The sequence below is a fragment of the Nuphar pumila genome, chromosome 10 (genome assembly GCF_984573655.1).
Source record: "Nuphar pumila chromosome 10, dmNupPumi1.hap1.1, whole genome shotgun sequence".
Taxonomy (NCBI): domain Eukaryota; kingdom Viridiplantae; phylum Streptophyta; class Magnoliopsida; order Nymphaeales; family Nymphaeaceae; genus Nuphar; species Nuphar pumila.
In genome coordinates, this window is record NC_143258.1 from 108,184,028 (window position 1) to 108,208,139 (window position 24,112).

Here is a 24,112-nt window from a genome sequence, read left to right on the forward strand (position 1 = left end):
GCTCAAATATAAAAGGCCTTATTACAACCCAAAATAAAGTAAATGACCCTCTGGCCCTAAAAAAAATAAAAACTAAAAAATAAAAAAAAATAAAAAAAACAAAAAAAAACAAAAAAAAACTAAAATCTGCATGAGTCTTATTTTCTTGTGATCTAGCCTATTTTGTTTGCTTGGATGCTATAGTTGAACCATCAGGCTTAAAGGTCCCTTTCTTAAGGGGCACGTCCCTGAGGGGCTCTTCGCACAAGTAAGCTTCCTTGCAAAACACGCAAAATACAAAAAAAAATAAAACACAAAACAAAAGTTGGGAACTATTTCTAAAAGCCAATGTTAGTTATAACAAGAAATAAACTCAACCAAATCTAACTAACTCACTAAATTGCAACAAACAAACAATGCAATGTGTTCTAATCTAATATGCAGAAAATAAAAATATGAAATCAAACTATCCTAAATGAAACAATATTGCTGCAAATAAACTACGAGGTATGCAATGCGAAAATATGTTTTTATGCATACGGTGAAACAAAATAAATCTAAACTACATGGGAAACAACTAAAGAGATGGGGGAGAAGAAGCAAACCTCGCAGCCACTTTCGATGGATGGGTTGAGAAAAAGAAGTGGTCGTTCTCGTGGTTGAACGCACACTCCGACGACGGGGTAAGAAGCACCAGCGATAGCAAGGATGAAATCAAGGAGTAAGAGAGGAAGAGACGAGGAAGAACCGATGATAGAACGAAAAGATGGAGAAAGAGAGGAGAAGAGGGAGAGAAGAGGCTGACGTTTTTCCCAATTGGAGGACGACAACCCCCTTCTCCATAATGCTATTTATAAAACAAAATTAGGTTAAACTAATTATTTTCTAAACACTCTACCTATTTTTATAAAATTCCTAAAATTACCTTTTCTAAAAAATATTTTTAAAAGAAGGCTATTAAAAGAAAAAAAAAATTCAAAAACACTTGATAAATTTGTTTTGTGCAATTTTTCTTGTTTTTGCAAATTCGTCAATGCCCTGAAAAACGTTGATAAGAATGAGTTTTTATTCCATTTTTGTGCCGGATCATGCATAAAAACATGAATTTACAATGCATAATTTATGCATGATCAGTGTTGAAATCTGGTGTTGGGGCTACCAACTCCATTCCCAATGCAGTGTTTTGGCAACACCACTGCTCCTAACAATCAGAGAGCATGAAGGCACTGGGAAAGTGCAACACACCTCCAATTCATGGCTCCCAAAAAGAGCGTTAATGCAGAGTTGTAAGCATGCATATGTTAAGATGGATGTATGGAGCTATGGAAAAGGATAATATTAGAAATAACTATATCAGAAAATGTTTAGGAGTACTACCAATAAAAGAAAATTTTTTAGAGAATGTTGTTTAAGATGGTTTTAACATGTTGTACAATGACCTATTACAATACCAATAAGAAAGGTTTATACGATGCAAGTAAAAGGAATTAGGAAAAGAGGAGGACCTTAAAGGCTTGTAAAGAGGTAGTGAAACAATGAGGAATTATAAGATGAGCAAAGTTGTAACTCTAGATGGAAAGGAACGAAGAAACAGCAATTGTGAGGTCGACCCCATGTAGTTGGGAATGGAATAAGGCTTGATGATGATGATGTCAACTTGCACCAAGTCTTGCACGTGTGCTGAGTTTGTAGAGCTCAATAAGGGTATTTTTTCACTTGTCAGCATCTAAGCTAGAACTGAAAGCATTAAGCTATGGTATTGTTTGGATATATGTATAGGTAGGTATTTTTTTTTATATTTATTTTAATCAAATATTAACATGCTTGGATGCTTTAATTTTGTTTATTGTTTATAAATTTTAGTTACAAATAAATAGGTACCCTTTTAAAAAATGAGAGAGTTTGTTTTTTTGACCATTCTATCTCTCTCCTCTCCCCATCTACCACTCTCAATCCCCCTCCCTTCTTACCAACCACCACCACCACCACCACCACCACCACCACCACCACCACCACCATGTTCTTTTTTTGGCCTATCCACCACTGCCACCACCATCCCTCTTTCTCCACCTAACACTGTCATTGTCTTCTTTCTCTAGCCATCACCACCATCCTTCCCTCCCTCCATCACCACTACCATACTTTTACTTTAGCCCATTTTCCTCCACCATTACCACCTTCTCCCTTCCCACCTACCTCCAGCCATTTACTGCCATCCTCTGTCACTCCACCCACCACCGCTATCTCTTCCTCTGGCCACCACCACCACCATCCTTTCTTCCTCTAGACACCACCACCATCCTCCTTCCTCAACATCCATCACCACTATTGTATTTTCTTTGGCCCATTCTTTTCCATCACTGCAATCCTCCTCCCTCCCCACCCACCTCTGGCCACTACCTCCATCCATTTCCTCACCCACCTTTGGCCTTCTAGTGGAGTAGGTTCATAATTGTTTTTTGCTCCAAAAACCACTTGTTTATTTTTACCTTTTGTTTATAGATATTTATGTGTTTTTGTTTATTGGTTATAAACAAATAATCATAAATACATCCAAACAAGGCCTATAAAATACTGTGGTTAGAGATCCAATTTATCAAGATAAAAAGCATGAAGTTGCAGCAATTTCTTTGCTGCTCATTTTTAGGTTTTATCCTCTGCAATATTTAATTTTATCCTCCGTACTTTCCAGTGGCTGTTTTGTAGCTGTTGCTGCATATGAGAACCAAATCGCTTTGTTTCCTGTTTCTGCATCAGCTGGCAATAACATTGTTGATAAGGTAGCCATTTATGGTTGGCTTCACTCTGATGAAATTTTAATGATTCATATCCTTTCTAATGTCCTATTTAATCTGCCTCAGTTGTTGCAGTAAATAGTTTTGGTTTTTTAATATCACTGTTTGTTACAATTTCAGAAAATTCTATATCCTGCACAACTTGAAGGGAGCCCCAACTCAACAAGGGATGGTCAGGATTCTGTCTCGGGCACAATCTGGAGTGTTTGTTTCACCTCTGGGGATTTTACTGAATCTACAAAGGCATCATACAGTCCTATACTAGCAGTCATTATTCATAGGTACGCATTGTTACATTGAAAAAAATGGGCATGCTATATATATTGTTAGACTTTTTAGTAGTTGGCACTTGCATAATTAAAGTATCCCTGCTTTCATTCAGATTATGCCCTTTATTAGTATATAGATTGAGAAAGTTGTCTTGAGCCTTTGGAGGCACGCATGTTTCACATATGTTCTTTATTAATGCGTAAATTGAGAAGTGTCTTAAGCGTTTGGGGCTACACGTGTAAGCACACATTCATACTTATAGTAATTAAATAGTACTAAGAATAATAGACTGTTGGCCTATATGCGCGAACATGTGCATGGACATAAATTATCTGAGAGTTTGATAAATTAATCAAAAAGACTATTTCCAACTTCTGCAAAAAACAGAGTGCTCTCTGTTATGATAGCCCATGTGTACACATATGTGCAGAACTTGAAGAACATGGCATATTACTTCTAGATGTGAGCTTGTTGCCAACATGAGGAGGAAACCCTTAACCTCTTTGGTACATTTCCTTTCTTTGAATACTGAAGTGTTTTTCGAGGGATTCTTTGACGGACATAGGCATGGCCCAGTACTTGTATTCTCTCCTTTCGGTTACGGGCATGAAGAAAAGAGGCAAGAATTAGTACCAAGTTTGGTGGTGGTGGTGGCTCCTCCAAACTTGATGGTTATTATGGTTTGAACGTAACCAAATAATTTTCATGGGCATAGATAGGCTGGCTGCTTTTATTCACCTCCTTGTACAAAGATATGCGTAAATGGTTGGGTTCAGATTTTTCTTGGTCATGACAGAACTGTTTATCTTGCCCTCTCTGTCAGCCTTATATTTTAATTGTAATGCTTTCATTTACATCTCCTGTACTTCTATCTTGTGATTCCTCATCACATGTGGTTTTTCACTAATGTGTGTGTGTGTGTGTGTGTGTGTGTGTGTGTGTGTGTGTGTGTGCATCTTTTTGTCTATTCATGTATACATGTGTGGTGCATTTAGTCATGGTGATTTCATTTATCCCAGTGTAATCATTTGTGGTTGCAGAAAGAAGGTCCTAAATGAGTTACTTCTTTTGGAATTCAATGGTAGAGACAGCTCCATCCATGTCATGTCTCAATACAAGGAAGGGGGCCCTCTTTTTCTCGCAGTCGATGAGGTTCCTCATTTACCTGGAATCTTGTTGCTGTTTAGGATTGGTGAGATTCTTTTAATGGATATTAGGGATCCATGTCATCCACACTGTGTGTACAAGACAAATTTATGCGGACCTGCTCCAGTTGAAACCAAAGATATTTCTGAGTGCTGTAGAAATCTAGAAGTTGACGAGGAAGGAATTTTTAGTGTTGCTGCATGTGCTTTGCTTGAATTGAGTGACTCTGGAATGGACATATCAAAAGAAGATGACCCTATGAATATTGATGGTGAAAGCTGTAAACTCATTCCAAATTCCAGTTTTGTATGTGCATGGAGTTGGGAACCAGAGATATCTGCAAATTCTAAAATGATTTTTTGTACAGATGCTGGTGAATTATATATGTTGGATATTTCTTTCGATAACCAGGTCAACTTCAAGGTTACTGTTACATCTTGTCTTTATAGGGGCTTGCCTTGCAAGACACTTCTGTGGGTCAAGGGTGGTTTTGTGGCAACTTTTGTAGAGATGGGGGATGGTTTGATTCTCAAGCTAGAGGATGGAAGATTGTGCTATCAAAGCTCTATTCAGAACATTTGTCCAATCTTAGATGTTTCAGTCGTCGATTATCATAATGAAGAACAGGATCAGATATTTGCTGCTTGCGGTATGGGATCCGAGGGGTCTCTGAGAATCATCCGGAGTGGTATCAACATAGAAAAGCTTCTCAAGACAGCACCTATTTACCAAGGAGTAACTGGTATATGGTCTTTGCGCATGAAAAAGGGTGACCATTTTCATTCTTTCTTAGTGATTTCCTTTGTTGAGGAGACAAGAGTGCTATCAGTTGGTGTAAGTTTCTGTGATGTGACAGACTCCATTGGATTTGTTTCTGATTCATGCACTTTGGCATGTGGCATTGTGGAGGATGGGGTTTTGGTTCAAATCTGCAGACATGCAGTGAGAATTTGTGTGCCTACTGTTACAGCTCATCCTGAAGGTATTCCATCACCCTGTCCAATTTGGAAATCATGGAGGCCAGAGGATCTCACAATAAACTTGGGAGCTGTTGGAAACAATCTGATAATTGTCGCTACGTCTAATCCATGTTTTCTGTTTATGCTTGGTGTCAGTTTGTCTTCTTGTAATTATGAGATTTTTGAGATTCAAAAAATTAAATTGCAGTCTGAGGTGTCCTGCATATCAATACCTCAGGAGGATGGGACTACACAACCACCTTTCCCAAATTCGATGAGTTTTATAGATGGCAGTCGTCAGGCTTCATTTCCAAGTGGAATTGAGATTGGTAGAACTTTTGTCATAGGCACTCACAAGCCTTCAGTTGAGCTTCTTTCTCTAGTTCCAAAGAAAGGCTTCAAGGTCCTTGCTGTAGGAAACATTTCATTAACCAATGCTACAGGAACTGCTGTCTGTTGGTGCATTCCACAAGATGTGAGGATTGTGCTTCTAGACCAATTTTACATTGTCTCAGGGCTGAGGAATGGAATGCTGCTTTGGTTTCAGTGGCCTGCAATTTCTTCCTCATACTCGTCAGAAATTTTAAATCCCTGTTGGACTTCGATTGATCTACCAAGTATGGCCCTACCATTTGCGACTGAAAACTTGCAACAGTATGTTACAATTAATATGAATGAGATATCTGAAGGTTCATTGCCAATTCAGTTACAATTGGTTGCTGCTCGTCGCATTGGTGTAACCCCTGTTTTCTTGGCTCCTCTGAGTGAATCCCTTTATGCAGATATAATTGCTCTCTGTGACAGGCCTTGGTTGCTGCAAACTGCAAGGCAGAGCCAACGAATTATTTACACTTCCATATCATTTCAACCTGCCACTCATGTCACCCCTGTATGTTCTGTTGATTGCCCTCAAGGCATTTTGTTTGTGGCAGAGAACTGCCTGCATCTGGTTAGTACCCGAACACCACTTTTGTATTCTTTATACATCCTGCATTGCATTTAGTATGAGTATTTACTCTTTTGTTGAATTTCTGGGAAATGGTGGGTGGACAACTATCTCATCCAGCTTTTACAAAGCTTTATTACATAACTTATATGACAAATTTGTATAAAAATTGCGATGGTGAAAGAAGCACTGGCTTAAAAATCAGAACTGATAGTCGTCTATGACTGCTTCATAATCTATGAAGTAAATTGTTAATCATCTTGTACCAATCTTACTATCAGTTATTGGTTGCTACTCACTTTGCTAAATGGTTATTCTCACTTCTTGATTATGATAAGTTTGGAAAATGCAAAAGCTGAACTTTAATATTTGACTGTTTAGGGGATAATTTGATATTAATGACTCTCTCTCTCTCTCTCCCAAATCCATCTTTATCTCTCCCTCTTTTTATTCACAATGAAAATGTACACAAGTTCAAGATTATTATAGAACCACTGTTCATAGTTTTAAGAATATAATATTTTTGATGAACATCCAAACACAGCCTTATTGGATCAGCAAAAATTTGGTGGTGGTGGTGGTGGGCTATATGCATTCTGAACTCTGGTAAGAGTGTAAGCCAGAGACTAATTTTTAAGGTTTTTAGATTTGGCTTATAAGAAACAGAAATTATGCTATTGCTTCAGTTCATATTCATGTATCACATATGCATGATTTGTGATAATCGAAATACAATTCTATAAAACTTTTGGCAACAGATTTGGATTTGAACAGGCTGCAAAAATAATGTGCAGACCATATTTGATCGGAAGTTGAAGTATATAAATGGCATCTTAATTGATAATAATTATGGAAAAATAAAAAAATGGGAGAACCTGGAATCAACTTCATTAAGGAAAATATATCTACCTGGAAGTTTGTGTGAGAACGCCTCGAGAATAAGTCTTCCTGAACAAACAATAGACAAGAAAGAAAGATAATGAAATAGAAAAGGAGGAAAGGGTTTCCCAATGGCGACGTCACCCATTGTGGGTGGTGTGATCTTATATTTATAATATAATACTAGAGATTACAATAATACCCCTCACTTGGTTGGGTATTTATGATATATATATATATATATATATATATTTCATGGAATTACATGGATCAGATCTAGATCCGATCCAACCAGCATACTCTTAACACCCCCCCCTCAAACTAAACATGGTGGAGAACCATGGACAGTTTGGATTAAAAATCTCAGTACCGATTGACTGGAAGAACCTTGGTGAATAAATCTGCCACTTGGTCTTCTCTACGAATAAACATATGATGAATCTCCTTGGATTCAACTTTTTCTCTGACGAGATGGTGTTCTATCTCCACATGGTTCATTTTTTCATGTTGAACTGAATTAGTGAAAATAGAAACTGCACTGTGGTTGTCACAGTAAACTAGAGAGCTGAAGATGGATTGGTGCAGGTTACATAAAATATGCTTAATCCAAGTCACTTCAACAGTCATGACTGCCATGGCCCTATACTCTACCTCAGTGGTAGACCGCACAACTATTTTTTGATTTTTGCTTGCCCAAGAGACTAGATGAGAACCTAAATAAACACCATAACCTGTGAATAATCTCCTTGTAGTTGGATCATGAGCCCAATCAGCATCCGAGTAAGCAATCACCTTGACAGAATGATGGGTGTGTTAAAATATATATGTTCTCACATATATATATATATATATATATATATATATATATATATATATATATATATCTGTGTGTGTGTGTGAAATACCCGATAGGGGTATTTTTGTTATTTTACATAGTTTTTTTTTAGAAACAACTATTTTATGTAAATAATTATTTTTTGTTTTTTATTTTGAATAAGGGATCCACTGTAATATCCGGAAGAAATAGGTATATTTAATCGAATTGGATCTAGGACCCGATATCCGGATCCGTGAAAGAATCAATAAATGGGTGTTAAACTAAGATTATAAAAATAACTTTAATTGGGTAAATACTTAAGTATTAGGGTCGGATCCACAATTGGACCCACAAGGATCCGTTAGTTCAGGAAGACCCGGATCCATGCATATGCTGAATCGGGTGTTGCGGGTCGCAGGGTTTGGACCCAGACCCGAGTACGAGTCTTATGACAATAAGAACAAGAATCGTGCCTCAAGCACGATTCTTGCATTCAAGAACTCAGGAGGGTGAAAGGGGGGTTACGCAGAATGTAACCAACCCCTCTTTTCTCGGAAGGGGGAGGAAAGGGGGAGCTCGGCTTAAAAGGGAGGGGATTTCCCTCAGTCAGGCTTTTGATTTCTTCCAATCGATCTCCCTCCCTCTCACGATTGGTGCGCACGGTGGAGGAAGGAGCCCTTCAACGACAAGAGCTTCGCCCATCCGCACCTGTCAAGGGTCTTGCAAGTGTCTTCCTTCACGGCAGTAGGGGGGAAGAGCCATTAGCCGACATCTCTTCGCGACAGAAGCCTACAGCCACCGGGAAATCACCGTAAAAAAGTACGGCTATTCTTGGATATGGGTGAGGGATCGAACGTGGGTTCGATCTTGTATGAGGGTTTGAGGAGAGAGAGGTTATGGGAATAGGATTTCAGATTATTACTAGTGTTTTCTTTCAAGAAATTAAAAGGGAAAAGGGTGTTTAGAGGTAGCGATCTGGGTTGGGGATAATGCTGGTCCAACCCTAAACCCTAAGATTTCCAATTTGGCCGACATGGGATCGGTGAAGGGCGAAGACAGCCGGTTACGACAGCCCAGTTCTTGCTTGGAATACCCCGGATTTGGGGGTTCTTTAGCCTGGAGATCGATGAACACAGGCTGGGTGTGTATGGGATGTGTTGAACTAGAGGTTTTGCTAAAACTCGTGTGCTCTGATCTATAGTGGATTACGGTATACATAACATGATATTTTCTTTGGCTTATCTGAAATTATTTGCTTAGAATATAACGTGGAAATGGTAGTTTAAAAGCAGGAAAACTCGATGAAGTTGAGTGTGTATTTAGATCGTGATTCTTGCTATTCACTGGAACAAGGAAAACATAGTTGTGGGATTAAATCTTGTTATTGCTACATGCATGAAATCTTGCTGTGTCTGAACTTACATATTGTATTCTTGAAATCAGAGAAACCATTGGTAGATTATGGTCGCTGTTTCAAATCTGTGTATCCTATTGTAGAAAAAGGTTAGGTGCAAGGGTTGCACAAATATTGTAACAGGCATGACAGCAGCCTGACCCGTTGGATACATTCACTGGGTACCGATGGCTGCCATTATCAGCATTATTTCTAAATGCTATTACTGTTCCTCCATAATCGGCTGCTAATGGTGTGTTTTTCTTTGTTGTATAGCCCCTCAGCCGTAGGGGAATAGACTGTTTGTTCTTTTCTCTCTTTTTATGAGGATGTGTGCAGTAACAGGATCAGTGGATGTGCTGGATGATTCATTCTAGCTAGTCCAGCCAGCAGTCTAAGTAGTATGGACTATTTAGACAGTAGAACGAAAGGCCCGGGATTGGCAAGCCCAACCACTCCTCCTAGTAGGTGTTGGGATTTACACAATTGCCGGTGGATGAATGAATGAATGATAACATTTCATTTCATGATACATAAATATGAGCATGATTAGAATATTGTTGTTCGTGTTGATCATGAATGTGTGTTGAAACGTGTGGAATGTTAAACGGAAGCATGTATTGGTTAATGTCCATGTGCATATATGGACCAATATGGTTTTTAAATGTGATATCATGCATGGATCGTTCTCATGAATTTAGGAACGATGGCTGAATGCATAAGAGGTAGGGGGTGTCATGGAGACACTTGTACATGGATGGTACATGCGTATGGTGTGATAACTCATGCACTTTGTTAAGAAAGTTGGTTTTGTTTCCACATTGATTTCATCACTTACACAACGTAAGATAGTATGGCACACTACTACACTGTTGACATGGTATTCGTGGGCGGGAGTCCCATACGAGTTCTCGCAGGACTGTATGCGAGCTTTACACTTCACTTTTGCATAGGGTGTTGCAAAAATTAAGAACTGAATTAAATAAAAACATAATAAAGAACAATGTAACTTTTGATCTGAGGTCTTCCATCTTGAGAATGGAGATCTTAGAGTTTCCAGTCCTGGGGAGGCTGTGAGGATATAAAAACTCCGTGTGCGTGAATTTGGTCCCCAGAACCCGATATGGAGGTTCTTTCTCCTGGCCACGGTTTTAGGGAGAGTCCGCCACTTTACCCGGGAGTGGTGGTGTTGGTCACAACTGTGAGTTTGTTTGGTACCAAGGAAGTGACACTGGTGGGCGTGGGGTGTCCCTTGTGTCCCCGACATTAGATGTGGAAGTCTAATGTTCTGAGGGTGACTCGGTCGAGGGTTAGGTTGGAACCTAGTAATAAAATACCAATTTGTGTGCTAATCCACCCTGGGAACCTACTTGACCTCGGGGATTTTACCCGTTTGGTGTATCCGCGGACGATGGAAATTTAAAAGAGAAACTTAAAGGTAAGATAATAAGGAAGTCATGCAAATTCTTCTTTGCACTAAGTCATGCATAATTCGAAACGATCTCTAGTTCATGGTATGGTAATTCATTTCTTAAAAGCATGTTGAAATGTTTTGTTATTGCTATGTGTTACTGTCTTACTGTTCTTTAGCCGTGAGTATGAACAATCTGTTACATTTATGCATGATCGGATGTTGCTCGATTGTTGTATCTGCACTCACTCAAATCCACATATGAAATCTTATTCATAATCTTTGTCTCACCTAATCTCCTTGAAATAGTAGTGCTCAGAATTCTGTTCTGACCCTTCTACTTCGTTGGTTTTACAGGAAATGGTGAGCAGTGAGGGATGGGTTGTTCACTGAGGATGGACAAGGGTCACATTTTGGGTTAGACAGTTTCGGCAGTGGCAGAGTGGTGTTGTTTTTGTTGTTCATGGCTCCATTGTTATTTTCAGTTATTGTACTCTTTAGTTGTATAAAGCATGGTAATAACAATTTACTTCGGTTCATAAATAAATGGTTGGTGTTACTACTCATGGATGATGATTGTCAGTACATTTGTGGTGATGGGATATCCAATGGAAAGTGGAACTGTGAGGACCCCAGATCCTTGGGAAGGTTTTTGCATATGATTTTTTTTTTTTTTTTGCATTTTTAAAAAGGGGAAGGAGTTGGGGTCGTTACATCCACGCATAAGGGGCCCAACATAGAGTCGTTGGGGCCCCAACGGTCACAAATGTGACCGTTGGGGCTCCCAACGTCTTTATGGGGAGCTCCCAATGACTCCCCCTTTTCAGACCTCTTTCTTGTATAAATAGGGGTCTCTACCCCATGTATTTTGATGGCCTTTTAGGTCCTCATTCAATGAAGTATGTACAACTTATGCCTCTTCATAGACTTCTTTTGGTGTCCCTTAGTGGACCATTTTGTTATTCCCCATTATGGGGTTGTGTTTGTCCAAAGATGGACCTTATGAATGCATTATGCATTCTTGTAATTCATTTTCGCGTACTTTCTAACATGGTATCAGAGCTCGGTTGTAATCAAGCTAGTCCTTCAGTGCATAAGGAAGCGTGATATTCAAAAAATCAAAAAAGTGGTGAGGTTTTTGTTACTTCTTTTCTTTCTTTACGTTTTTATGAAGCGTTTGTTATCTCTTATCTCTCTTCCTTTTACTTGGAATTACTTGACATGTATTCTTACACTTTTCAAGTATTTAGCCCATGTATTACGCATGAGAAAAACACTTGTTTTTTCTCTACCATTAAATATATATACGTAAACATATATATATATATATATATACAATAATTGTCAAATACAATTTGTATTTCATCCTTGATAGACATGCATGTTCATGTTTGAAATTCTCGATTCATTACATGCTTAAAAATGTAAAATTTTATATAATCACTTGCATATATGCTTAAACTTGATTGAAAGCATGTTTATTTTATGAGACATGTGGCTTTAATTATTGCATGAGTATTTTTTCTATGAGAATGTATGCACTTAGTCTCTTGTGAACACCCCAAATTTTTCAAAATTTCATAAATATTTCTTTTTTGCCCCTAGCCCCATTTTCTGAATAAATTGAGTCAGTTTCAATCTAAATTTCAGTTTATTTCTCAGATTTACTGGAATTAAATCCATTTTCTATATCTGACTCGATTTTTGGATCCGGATCCAGTGCAAAAATCCAAATCTGGGCTTCGTTATCTAATTTTTAAACCAAAATTACAAAAATACCAAAAATAGTTTCTGAATGACTCGGAGAGTCCATCCGGCATCCAATTGGATCCACGACTCTGTATTTCTCGATTCGAGGTTAAAAACTTGAATATTTCCTCAAAACCCGGATCCAAACCCATTTTTTGAAGAAATTTCCAAAATTCAAACTCGGATTCTCAGAAAACACTTTTGCAAATATTTTTAAATTTCGCAAAATTAGTTTAAAATCCTTTAGTTTTCAGAGCTTTTATTTCAAAAATACCAAAAAAATTAGAAAACACAGAAAAATACAGAGAAATAGTTTAGAAGCCCCTTTTTACGAAGATTGTTTCGTATAAAGGCCTTTTGAAAGAGCTTTGAGAAGAGCCACTTCTTCAGAAATTTTACAAAATTTTGGACCCAATCTGCAAAAGGCCTAACGGCCTCTCGTCGCGAAGGAGAGACCGCAGGGGAGTAGGGCTTCATCTACCGACCATCTGCTTCTTCCCCTTTCTCACCCGTCGATCACCAACCGTTCCTCCTTCTCGACTCTTCTTCCTCTCTCGATATAAACGCATCAATCCCTCGATTGAAGGGATCACGTTTCACCTCACCACGGTTACTAATCGATTACATCCATCGGAGCGCATCCATCCTCCACCCGTCTGAATCCATCTTCCGCCTCCTTCCCATCCTTTTCCCATTGCCTACTCCTTGAAGCCTTTCTTTGGGCGGATCGAAGAAACTTCAGCTCCCCCTTTCGAGCCTCTGCAGCTACAGTAGAGGAATCCCTGCAAAACAAAGGAAGTCGATCACTCTGAAGCTGCGGCTACAGGTAAGCAACCATCATTTCTCTTCCACTTCTTTGATTTATTTTTCTTTTGGGTTTTCGGTTTTAAGCTTCCATTAATGCACTTTTGGTGGTATTGAGTTGCCTGTGCAACATCAATCCACCCATGTGCAACAACAACAGAGCAATCACGCTCCAACATTTTTTTTATTTTTTTCTAAGCAGAGTTACCAGAAGCGCCCCTACTATAGGGGAAGTGCGCTTTCCCGATACACGCTTCGGAAGCGCGAAATGCGATGCTTCCGAAATGCACGGAGAAGCGCACTTAAGTATTAGGAAGCGTATCCCTTTAAAGGGGTACGAGTTACCTTTATTACTATTTTGCCATTTTTTTTAAAAAGAAAGTTTTTTTTTATTAAGGGCAAAATTGGAATTTTAAAAAACTCGCGAAAAAAACATAAAAGAGAGGCTTTAGGGTTTTTTTTTCACGCCTCTTCTGAGTCTCTCTCTTCCTCTCTCTCTCAGGATTTTGGCGACCGACTGACGACCTTCAGAACTTCCGACGACCTTTTCTGATGTCCGACGACCGCAACCGATTGACGATGGGGATATTCAGGTACGCGTATCTATTTCTCCTCCATCTCTTCTCTCATCTCTTCTCTCCATCTCCCACGACTCCGATTTTCCCCCCCTTCTCCTTATGTTAAGGTACGCTCTCCTCTCACTCTCTGAGTCTCTCCATCTCTTCTCTCACGCTCATCGCACGACTGCAACCCCTTCACAAGCCAAGCATGGGGACTCTCGCTCAGACTCTTCAGAGTTTTTTTTTGTTTTTTTTAAGGCAAGCTGGGGTTAGGCAGTCGCAGACCCTAACCATCTCTTAAGCCCCACGAGGCAGATGGATTCCAAGCTTTCAGCTTGGCACGAGACCCGTTTACCACATGGGATATGATATGGGATTAAGTTAGAGTATCCCTGTGACATGTTTTGCACTCTTTGTCGGTTCTGCAGAATTGCTTATTCATGTGCATGTTGTTGGAAACAATTTATTCTATCTATGTTTATCATTATTTATTGGGTTGCTTATAGCTTACCGTTGCCTTGTCACCGTAACCTTGATCTTTTGAAAACGGAAAGCTTATCAGTTTTATTTTCTGAAGGTTTTGGTCCTTGGAGATCCGATTCTCTACCTAGGGTTTGGGACATCATTGCCTAACTTAATTTTATTTTGGTTCACTTTTTGGAAATTTGAGATTTGTGTGGCTACTCAGAGGGTGTTAAGGTTGGGAAATAAGGTCAGTTAATGAGTTTAGAGTCAGACCTGTTTCGACCCATCCAAATTGTTTCCCCCAAATGGTGGGTCCATATTTTGTGTTGATGAAGAGTTTTTGAGTGATATAGGGCTGGTGTCTGACCTGTGTGGTGTGAGGTTCAACTCGTGAGTAGATGTTTGATTCCTTCATTCTCTCTAGAAAGTACATTTAGGGAACAAGGGATTGTTAGAGACTATTTGTTTCATTTTCCTGTTGCAATAACATGATGGTCTTTATCGTTTGTGTTATCAATATGATGATCATTTATATTCTTATTTGAGTCCCATGAATGAACAATATATTGGTTGAGAAACATTTCACATTTTGTGGTTTAACTGAGTTTATTTGGTCATCTTTTTTAGGAATAAGGGTTAATGCAGTATTTTTTATCATTCTTGTAGGTTTTAACTTTTAAGTCATTTTGACGATTGCTTGAATCCTGATCAGATTGACTGAATCACTTTTATTATTCTTTTACTGTTGGATATATATGGATTATTGATTTATTTTTTTCAATTTCAAAGTCAATGAAAAACATGTTCTGCCTCCACAAGTTGTCTTATGGTTTCATTATGGTGTTTGATCTTGCAGACTTCCATTCTCTCCTTGATCTCTTGAAGTGACTTTGCTTTATGTGAATTCTGAACTTACATGTTGATCAAGTGAACCAAGCATGATAAAAGAAACAAAACAAAAGAGATACTTATAAGTATCCTATAATATATAAAAAATATATTATAGGAAAATTCTTGAATTCATATTATAAAAACATATTATAAAAAATGTATACCAAGCATGATTGAGCTTATCATCCCTATTAAGTATGAATTCTTTGATATACCGAGCGTGGGCACACCCAAGCTCGACTCATTTACTCTATCAGAAGAGGGGGGCAACTAGTATGCTGCATCTAATTGTTTAAAATTTTAAATAAATATCATTATTGCTAGTAACAGTCGGCCAATATGAATTTTGTTTTTCTTCGTTGTTATGTTATCTTTCTTTAGCATTTTTTCATAAATGCAAACTTTTGAAAGAACCTTTTTTTTAAAATTTTGTCTGCTTTATCATAGTATATTATAGAATCATAGATCTTTCACCTCCTTAAATGATGTTTATTTATTTGTTTTAGTAATTGGTAAATTATGAGTAATAATTTGTGTTCTTCACTCTCCATCCTTTACTTTTAATAATAGCTTTTTTAAAGTGTTTTAGGCTGATTCTTATACTTTTATGATGCAGATATATTTGCATGTTCTTTGCTTCATTAATGACCATCACAAGCTATGATCATGATAATTCTGATGACGATGATGTTTCTTTGTACAATTTGGAGCATTAATCATCTAGTGGTGTTGGGAAGGGCAAGAAGAGGTCTTCTGCTTGTCCATATCAGTTTGAGGACAAAAACGAAAATTGTTTTGATGAGGAAGATGAAGAAGAATATGACTTGGATGACTACTATTCTGAAGATGACCAAGATGATGAACCACCTAGCATGCATAAAACAACAGTACTATGGCACCGTGTATTGAAACAAAAGAAGAGTGGGCAAGGAAAGCAAGGTGGAACCCAAGTTTTTATGTGCAGGCAATGCAAAAATATTTATCATGGGTCATATACTCGAGTTTTTGCACATCTCATGGGATCTCCAAAGGGACAAAGTGTTGGGATTGCCTTTTGCCTTGTAGTTGCAAAAAATGCAGAATTGACAAAAAAAAATTAAGAGGCAAGTTCGTCTTGTGGAGGTTTCATCAAGTGCATTTGAGTTGAGGAGATCAAGAATTGATACTCCGAAGAAGCCTATTAGTATGACTACATCATCTAGTGGAAGCCGAAAAACAATTGATATTCGTGATAGCTTTAAAAAGGTAGAAAGAGATGATGTAGATCACAAAATTATCAGATTTTTGTGTGCAAATGACATACCTTTCAATGTGCTTCGATCACCATATTGGGAAGAGATGATATCTGCAGTTAGTAAAATGCCTGGATATAAACCTCCATCATATGAAAAAGCGCGAACAACGTTGCTTGACAGTGAGAAAAAGTGTGTTTACAGGGAGTTAAATGAATTTCGAGAAAAGTTTGAGGAGTTTAGAGTTTACATTGTCTCAGACGGTTGGACAAATATCAAGAACAAACACTTGATAAATATACTTGCGTCAAACTGTTTTGGCTCGATGTTCTTATATGCAAGCGATTTTTCTAATGTGCAACAGTCAGCTGCAAACATTGCCGAGTTTTTGAAGACGGGATTTAAACTTGTGGGGCCTTCTAATGTAGTGAAAGTGATTACAGACAATGCAGTAAATTGCAAGTTAGCAGGTGAAGAATTAAAACAAACGTACAAGTGTATTTTTTGGTCACTTTGTGTTGAGCACACACTTAATTTGATCTTCAAGGATTTGACACATGAGTTTTATTGGTTGGGAGAAACATATTTGCAAAGTAAAAAAATTGTGAAGTATATCACAAATCAACAAATCATTCAAAAGCACTAGCAATCTTTAGAAGCAATGAAAAATTAGAATTAATAAAGATTGCAAAAACAAGGTTTGCTTCACATTATACTACTTTGAAACACTTGCTTGATGTGAGGGAGAACTTAAGGCTCACAATAATTTCAGATAGATGGAGCGATTGGAAGCAATCATTCACAGATGGAACTATGAAAAAAGGGTTATTACAACAGAAACAACAGTTCTTGATGAAGAATATTGGGATTCTGTATGTTTAGCATTATTGATTACAAAACTCATCTATAAGATGATTAAATTTTGTGATCTGGAAGGCCCTATAATTGGTGAAGTGTATGAAGGCATGGACAACATGTTGGAGAAATCAAAGACAATCTAAAAGGACAACCAGATTTATATGAAAAGATTCATAAGATTGTCTCAAATAGATGGAATAGAATGAATGTGCCTCTCCATAGTCTAGCCCACATGCTTACTCCAAAATATTACGAGTCGGAGTATCTCAAAATCCCAGCAGCAGGAGGGGTCAAACGAGTTTCTCCTGGTAAATTTTTTATTCTATCTATTTAATAAAGTTTAATGATTTAATTATTTTATTATTTCATTTACATTTTCTTGTTATAGTTACTAAACATTTTTTTTTCCAGAAAAGGATAATGATATCTTAGACAGTGCAATGCTCGCGCTTGAAGTCATATCTTCTGGAAATGAAGAGCTATCTACACTTTATAGGTCCCAACTTGTGACTTTTGCATCAAAAAGTGGAAGATTTAGCCGAAATGCAACAAAAATAGATGCACTGAATCCTACAATGTCGGTGCTTAATTGGTGTCATTTTTATGGTGGTGATACACCTGAGTTGAGAGCATTAGCCATTAAAGTTTTATCTCAACCTATTAGCACATCTTCTGCAGAAAGAGTGTGGAGCACCTATAGTTACATTCACAATGTTAAAATAAATTGACTCAATGAAGATCATGCTGATACCTTAGTGTATATTCATTCCAATCTTCGATTGATTGACAAGTATAGTTAAACTGTGTTGTACTTTTGTTTTGGTATTTTTTTTCTCTTTTTCTATCATTGATTGTTTATTAGCATTCATATTTTATATTCTTGTTATAAAATGTGCAACAATCGCTACAAAGAAGGGCTTAGTCGAAAATGGGATATCAATCCAGAACTTCCTACTGTAGAGGAAAATACGTTGAGATTAGAGGATATGCGATGGAGAGATTTGGATGATAGTGCACAACAATCAAGCACTATTTCCAAATCCAAACATAAAGATGCACAACCAAAAGCTCCATTACCTCCAATAATCATACGTATAAATAAAGTTGAAGAGGATACAAATCAATCCAACAGAGCTAGTAGAACTGCAGATATACAAGAGCGACCATCAGTTCCTTATGGTCGGATTGATCGTTTCTTTAGCTGGAGACCTAGGCAAGGTATGTTGATATTGTGTTTTTTATATTTTAAATTATGGTTTTTGAACATTTTAATTTTTTAATGTATTCATTATAGGAAATGAAGGAAGGAGCAGAAGACATGGTCGTGGAGGATAAGAAGCACGTGATGATGCAGAAAGTTCGCAATCTATTGCTGACTTGAAGGGAAAGAGAAATATGACATATTAATGAACTCTTGAATTTTTATTATTTTTTTTATGATGTAGTTGGAGTAGTCCAACTTAAAAACTTTTATGTTACTTTTTTGTCATGGTCTTGTAATCTTTTTTTGGTATACTTTTATTTTGAATCTTGCATGATGAAGTGAAGTAATTGATTATGTTAATTTTAAGTCTAGAGTTTAGAACTTTGTAGCTTATAATTTGCAATTTAAAAATTTATAGCTTAAAAATTTAATCATATCTCTATGTAATCTTTGAGTTTATTGATTTTTCATTTTCTATGTTGTAGAGATGACAAGATTTACAACATCAAATAACAAGTCATTTGATTCTTTCGTTGAAAAATATACGCTTTTTAATCAAATTTATTTGTTTTCTTAATGCATTATTTAGTGTTTGCATGCATTTGTTAAATGGTTGCAGTAAGAATGTGAATTATGATCTTCTCTTGATGTATGCTTTTTTAAATGCTTGACAGTTGCAATATGATGCATTTGTTAGATAATTACACCTTATATTATTTATTGTTTATATACATGTTTTATTTTGTCAATGATGACATAAATCTTAGTTTTTGATAAAATAAAAATATATAATTATATTTTCGCTTCCCTTTCGATTCTTATTCGCTTTCTTTTCGCTTCTCACTCGAATCCTATGTCGCTTCTCACTCGAATCCTATGTCGCTTCCTTCGCTTCTTAGGTCGCTTCCGGTTCGCTCCCTAGGTCGCTTCCGAGACGCTTTCTAGGTCACTTCCGAGATGCTTCCTAGGTCGCTTCCGAGACGCTTCCTGGTTCGCTCCTAAGTCGTCCCGCGCTTCCCGCTTCCTAAAATTTTAGAAGTGCCTCGCTTCCCACTTCCTAAAATTTTAGAAGTGCCTCGCTTCCCACTTCCGCTTCCCGTATCGCTTCCCGCTCCCGCTTCCTCGACTGGCAACTCTGCTTCTATGCCCGTGAAAGTCACTATGTTCATGATTAATATCTGAGAGGAATTATTATCACATCGGAGTACAAGTTAGTTGATTTCTTCACCATATCTCTTCCTGCTCCTTGTTTTTTCTTTCTCCTTAGCAAACTTTCGGTTCTTTCCTCATAAAGTTTGAGGGCGAGTGTTAAAAAAATATATGTATATATAATAATATAAACCTATATTATAATAATTTTCCCAATATGGGCATTTTTGTCTTTTTACATGTGTAATAATAGTTGTTTATTAAAAACAATTATTTTGTCTCTTTTTTATTTTTATTTTTCGCTTTTTAATTTTCCTTTTAATTTGCATTGGGGCTCGCAACGGTCATAAATATGACCGTTGGGAGCTCCCCAATGGTTCTATGAAGGGGAGCTCCCCATGGTCTCCCGCTCTTCTTTTGTATATAAATAGGAGAGTAATCCCCACATGTTGTACATTGCTTTCCTCCTCACCTTTCAATAATATTCACTTTTTCTTAGCTATTGACATTATCCCTTAGTGGACTTTTGTTTATGCACTTGAGTGATTGTCTATCTTCTTTGTAATTGTCCATGATTGGACTTGTATGTGCTTTGCACTTTTGTTATTTGTAATTCTGCATACTTCATTACAGTGCAACCAAGATTTAACGAGAGTTACCTTTTTGCAGGCTCTTATACCATATGAGAACGCCTAAGGAATATCTTTCCCTGAACAAACAACAAACAAGAAAGAAAAAGAATTAAATAGAAAAGGAGGAAAGGGTTTCCCAATGGAGACGTCACCCATTGTGGGTGGCGTGATCTTGTATTTATAATATAATACCAGAGATTACAATAATACCCATCACTTAGTTGGGTGTTTAGGATATACACGTTACATGGAATTACATTAATCGGATCCAGATCCGATCCAACCAGCATACTCTTAACAGTTTGGTGGTTGTTTCTCCTCTAGCATGGGATGAACCCATCAACAATGACACTATGGATCTGCTTGCACACTCTCTGGTTCCATGTGGAAGCGTGAATTATGGGATGGGGTGTGGTTTTTGAGATTCTGGGTTTGGGCACTAACCCTTGTTAGAATGGCTTATGTTTATGCTAATCTGCAATTTGGATATGAATCTGCATGTACCTGTTGGTGTTATTTAATTTAGCTTTTCTTGATTGGCAATGATTTTAGAGCTAGCTTTCTTTCGCTTAGGATATTATACCACAGGACCTATTAAACTTAAGAGTTCCACTATTTGGTGGACCAATATCCTGTATGTATTATACATATGGACTTAAATTCTGAAAAAATCTAAAAGAATATACCTTGAAATCATCAGATTACCACTGGTTACTTGGATACACATTGGCTTCCAACTTTTAAAGGCATAGAAGTTCCATGGACTCTCCAGATTGACTGATGCAAAGCATCAATCTTCAGACCTTATGCCTGCCTCAGGTCTACAATTTCCTTTTTGAGACAACTCCTGGATTCTTAGTGTCATGTCTTACTACTGGTGCATTGGCTTTCTCTGCAGATACATAAATTTATTTTCTACTTAACATGGTCAGTTTGAAACTTCCAATATACAGTCCATGGTAAAAATCCTAATTTTGATAATGAAAATACTTCCAAGGATTGACATGTTCCACACGAGTAACTGCATGGCCTCAGTTCTTGTTGTTACAGAATGCAAGTTTATCCCATCTAACGTAAAACTATTGGATGATATTTTTTTTATCAGCTTTGGTCCATCGACTATGTGATCGTAGAAGGTATTATGGACCATTGTGTTAAAATATGATGTATATTTATATATACATATCTATATATATAGATTATGACACATATACATATATATGATATATATATGTCTATGTGTCTATCTATATATATATATATATATATATATATATATATATATTTGTAAAACCTGATAGGGGTATTTCTGTCATTTCACCTGTACACGCATATCATTGATATGCTTTTTCTTTTCTTTCTTTTTCCTTTATTCTTTTTCCTTTTTTGCTTTTTTAGTTTTTCTTTTTAATCATTTGAGAGGGGTCCACATAGAGTCGTTGGACCCCTCCAACGGTCATAAATATGACCGTTGGAGGGGCTCCAACGACTCTATGGGAGCCCCTCCTTGAGTCCCTTGCTGTGTATAAATAAGGGGCTCAGCCCCATGTATTTTCTAAGCTTCTTGTGAAGCATTCTATGAAGTGAGATATATTTTTTTTCTCTTTTTTGTTCTTGACCACTTTTGTGGTTTATTTTGCCCCTTTGTGGCCTCTTGTGTATGTGCGTGCTTCCGTGCTTTCGCTTGGAGACTTTGCCCTTTTACATTTGGCACTTCATTACATGGTATCAGAGCCTTGGTTAAGAAGGCTTCATCGGATCCTCCCTTGACAAGTAATACCTCTCCTCTCTCTTTTCTTATTAATTTGTTTTCTATAAATGGCCAACAAAGATGCAAAAATCGATCTCTCATTCAAATTGGATGGGACCAATTACCGCATGTGGGCCGCCGCTATGGAGAATAATCTCAAAGGTAAAAAGCTTTGGGGTTACGTATGTGGAACCATTCCGGAACCACAATTAAAGTTAACTAAATTTGAAGGAAGTGAGGAAAAAGCTTTGAATGAAGAAGAAAATGAAAAGGCTATTCTTGATTATTCTTCTAAAATGGAAGATTGGGAAAGTGAACATGCTAAAATCTTGGCATGGTTCATGAACAATGTCGAATTGAAGATTTGTGCAAACCTTGCAAAATTCAAAAAGGCTAATGAAGCATGGTTTTTTATGAAAGGCATGTACACTCAAAGAGACCTTGCTAGGCATTTTTTTCTACAAGAGAAGGTAAGAGCTACCAAGCAAGGTGATATGAGCATTAGGGACTACTATAGTGCCTTATCCTCTTTGTGGGATGAACTTGTCCTTCTCGAACCACAATGGGAAGGAAGTGCTATTGCTATGAGACAAGAGCAAATGGAAAAAGAGAGGTTCTTCGTCCCGAATTTGAACAACTTAGAGGATCTCTACTTCATAGGGCCTCTACCCTTCTAAGCGATATTTTGGCCGATTTATGTCAAGAAGAAACCCGTTTGGCCTTGAAAAGAGATGTTGATGAAGTGCATGCCGTGTCTAGACCCGGCAACAATGTTAGATCATATAAACCACCACATTTTTGGAAGAATAATGGTGGTGGAGGAAGAAAAATCATTTTCCATAATTGTAATGAACCGGGCCATATTCGTCCCGATTGTCCTATATTCAAAAAGAAGGTGGCTTCCGTGGGAGAAACTCCTCCAATCATCAATGAAGATTCAAAGAAGGATGGTGATATAAAGGAGTCCATCGCTCATCTAACCGAAACTCTTCAACAATTTATAAAGATGAACGCCTCTACATCATCCTCTTCACCTTCCACTTCCGGTGCCGCCATCTCCTCTTTTCCAGGTATGACTTCTTGGATTCTTGACTCGGGGACCTCTTTCCATATGACTCCAAATGCATCACTTTTATCAAAACCAAGTCTCAATAAATTTAAATCATATGTATCCACCGCCGATGGAACATCTTTAAATGTTGAAGGCATTGGAAACCTTGAAAAAACTTATGACCAAAACAAAGAATTTTTTGTTCCCAAGATCCGAATTATTCCAAAACTTAATCTAAATCTTTTTTCCGTCTCTCAAATTACCGATTTTGAATATAATGTCTCTTTTTCACCCACCCATTGCTATGTGCAGGATCTCCGGTCCGGGAAGCGGATTGGGCAAGGCCATAGAAGAGGGGACCTTTACTATATGGATTTTTTGTCTTTGCCATCCAAATCATTTTGTAATCATGTTCAATCCAAAGATATTGAGACTTGGCATAAGAGACTTGGACACCCTAGTATTTCCAAGTTGTACCTTTTTCCGTTTTTGGAAAAATTTTGTAATACAAATACTTTTACATGCAATGATTGTATTCTTGGGAAAATTCACTCTCTTCCATACTCTCATAGCAATTTTGTGTCAAAAAGACCTTTTGAACTTGTGCATTCCGATGTATTGGGACTGGCACCCGTTATGTTTAAAGGGGGGCTTCTCTTACTATGTTTCTTTTATTGATGATTTTACTAGATACACATGGGTTTACATTATCAAGAATAAATCCGATGTCTTTATTAATTTTAAAGAGTTTCACGCTCTTGTTCAAAATCAATTCCAACATAATATAGCCATTTTTAGATCCGACTCAGGAGGAGAGTACATGTCTAAAGATTTTCAAAATTATTTTAAATCAAATGGAATTTCGCACCAACGCTCTTGTCCTAAAACTCCGCAACAAAATGGTCTTGCAGAAAGGAAACATAGACATTTAATCGAAACCACAAGAACTCTTCTTGTGTCTAAAAATGTTCCTAAGAACTTTTGGGCCGAAGCTCTTCTTACCGCAACATATCTTGTGAATCGTATGCCCTCTTCTTCTTTAAAGAATGTTTCGCCCTTTGAAAAACTATTTAAAATTACTCCTGATTTTAATAGACTAAGAATCTTTGGATGCAAATGTTTTGTACTTAGTCTAGGACAAGATAAGTTGTCACCCAAAGCTATTGAATGTG

General features: G+C 37.4%; 1 protein-coding gene across 1 annotated transcript in view; it reads left to right on the forward strand.

Moving 5' to 3' along the window:
- Positions 1-24,112, forward strand: part of LOC149827839 (Cleavage and polyadenylation specificity factor (CPSF) A subunit protein) — a 121,500-nt gene that overhangs the window by 14,219 nt on the left and 83,169 nt on the right. The window contains exons 5-7 of the mRNA XM_090019681.1: positions 2,672-2,759; positions 2,895-3,055; positions 4,085-6,098. Of these exons, the coding sequence (XP_089875807.1) occupies positions 2,672-2,759; positions 2,895-3,055; positions 4,085-6,098 (2,263 nt within the window). The remainder of the gene's footprint in view (positions 1-2,671; positions 2,760-2,894; positions 3,056-4,084; positions 6,099-24,112) is intronic.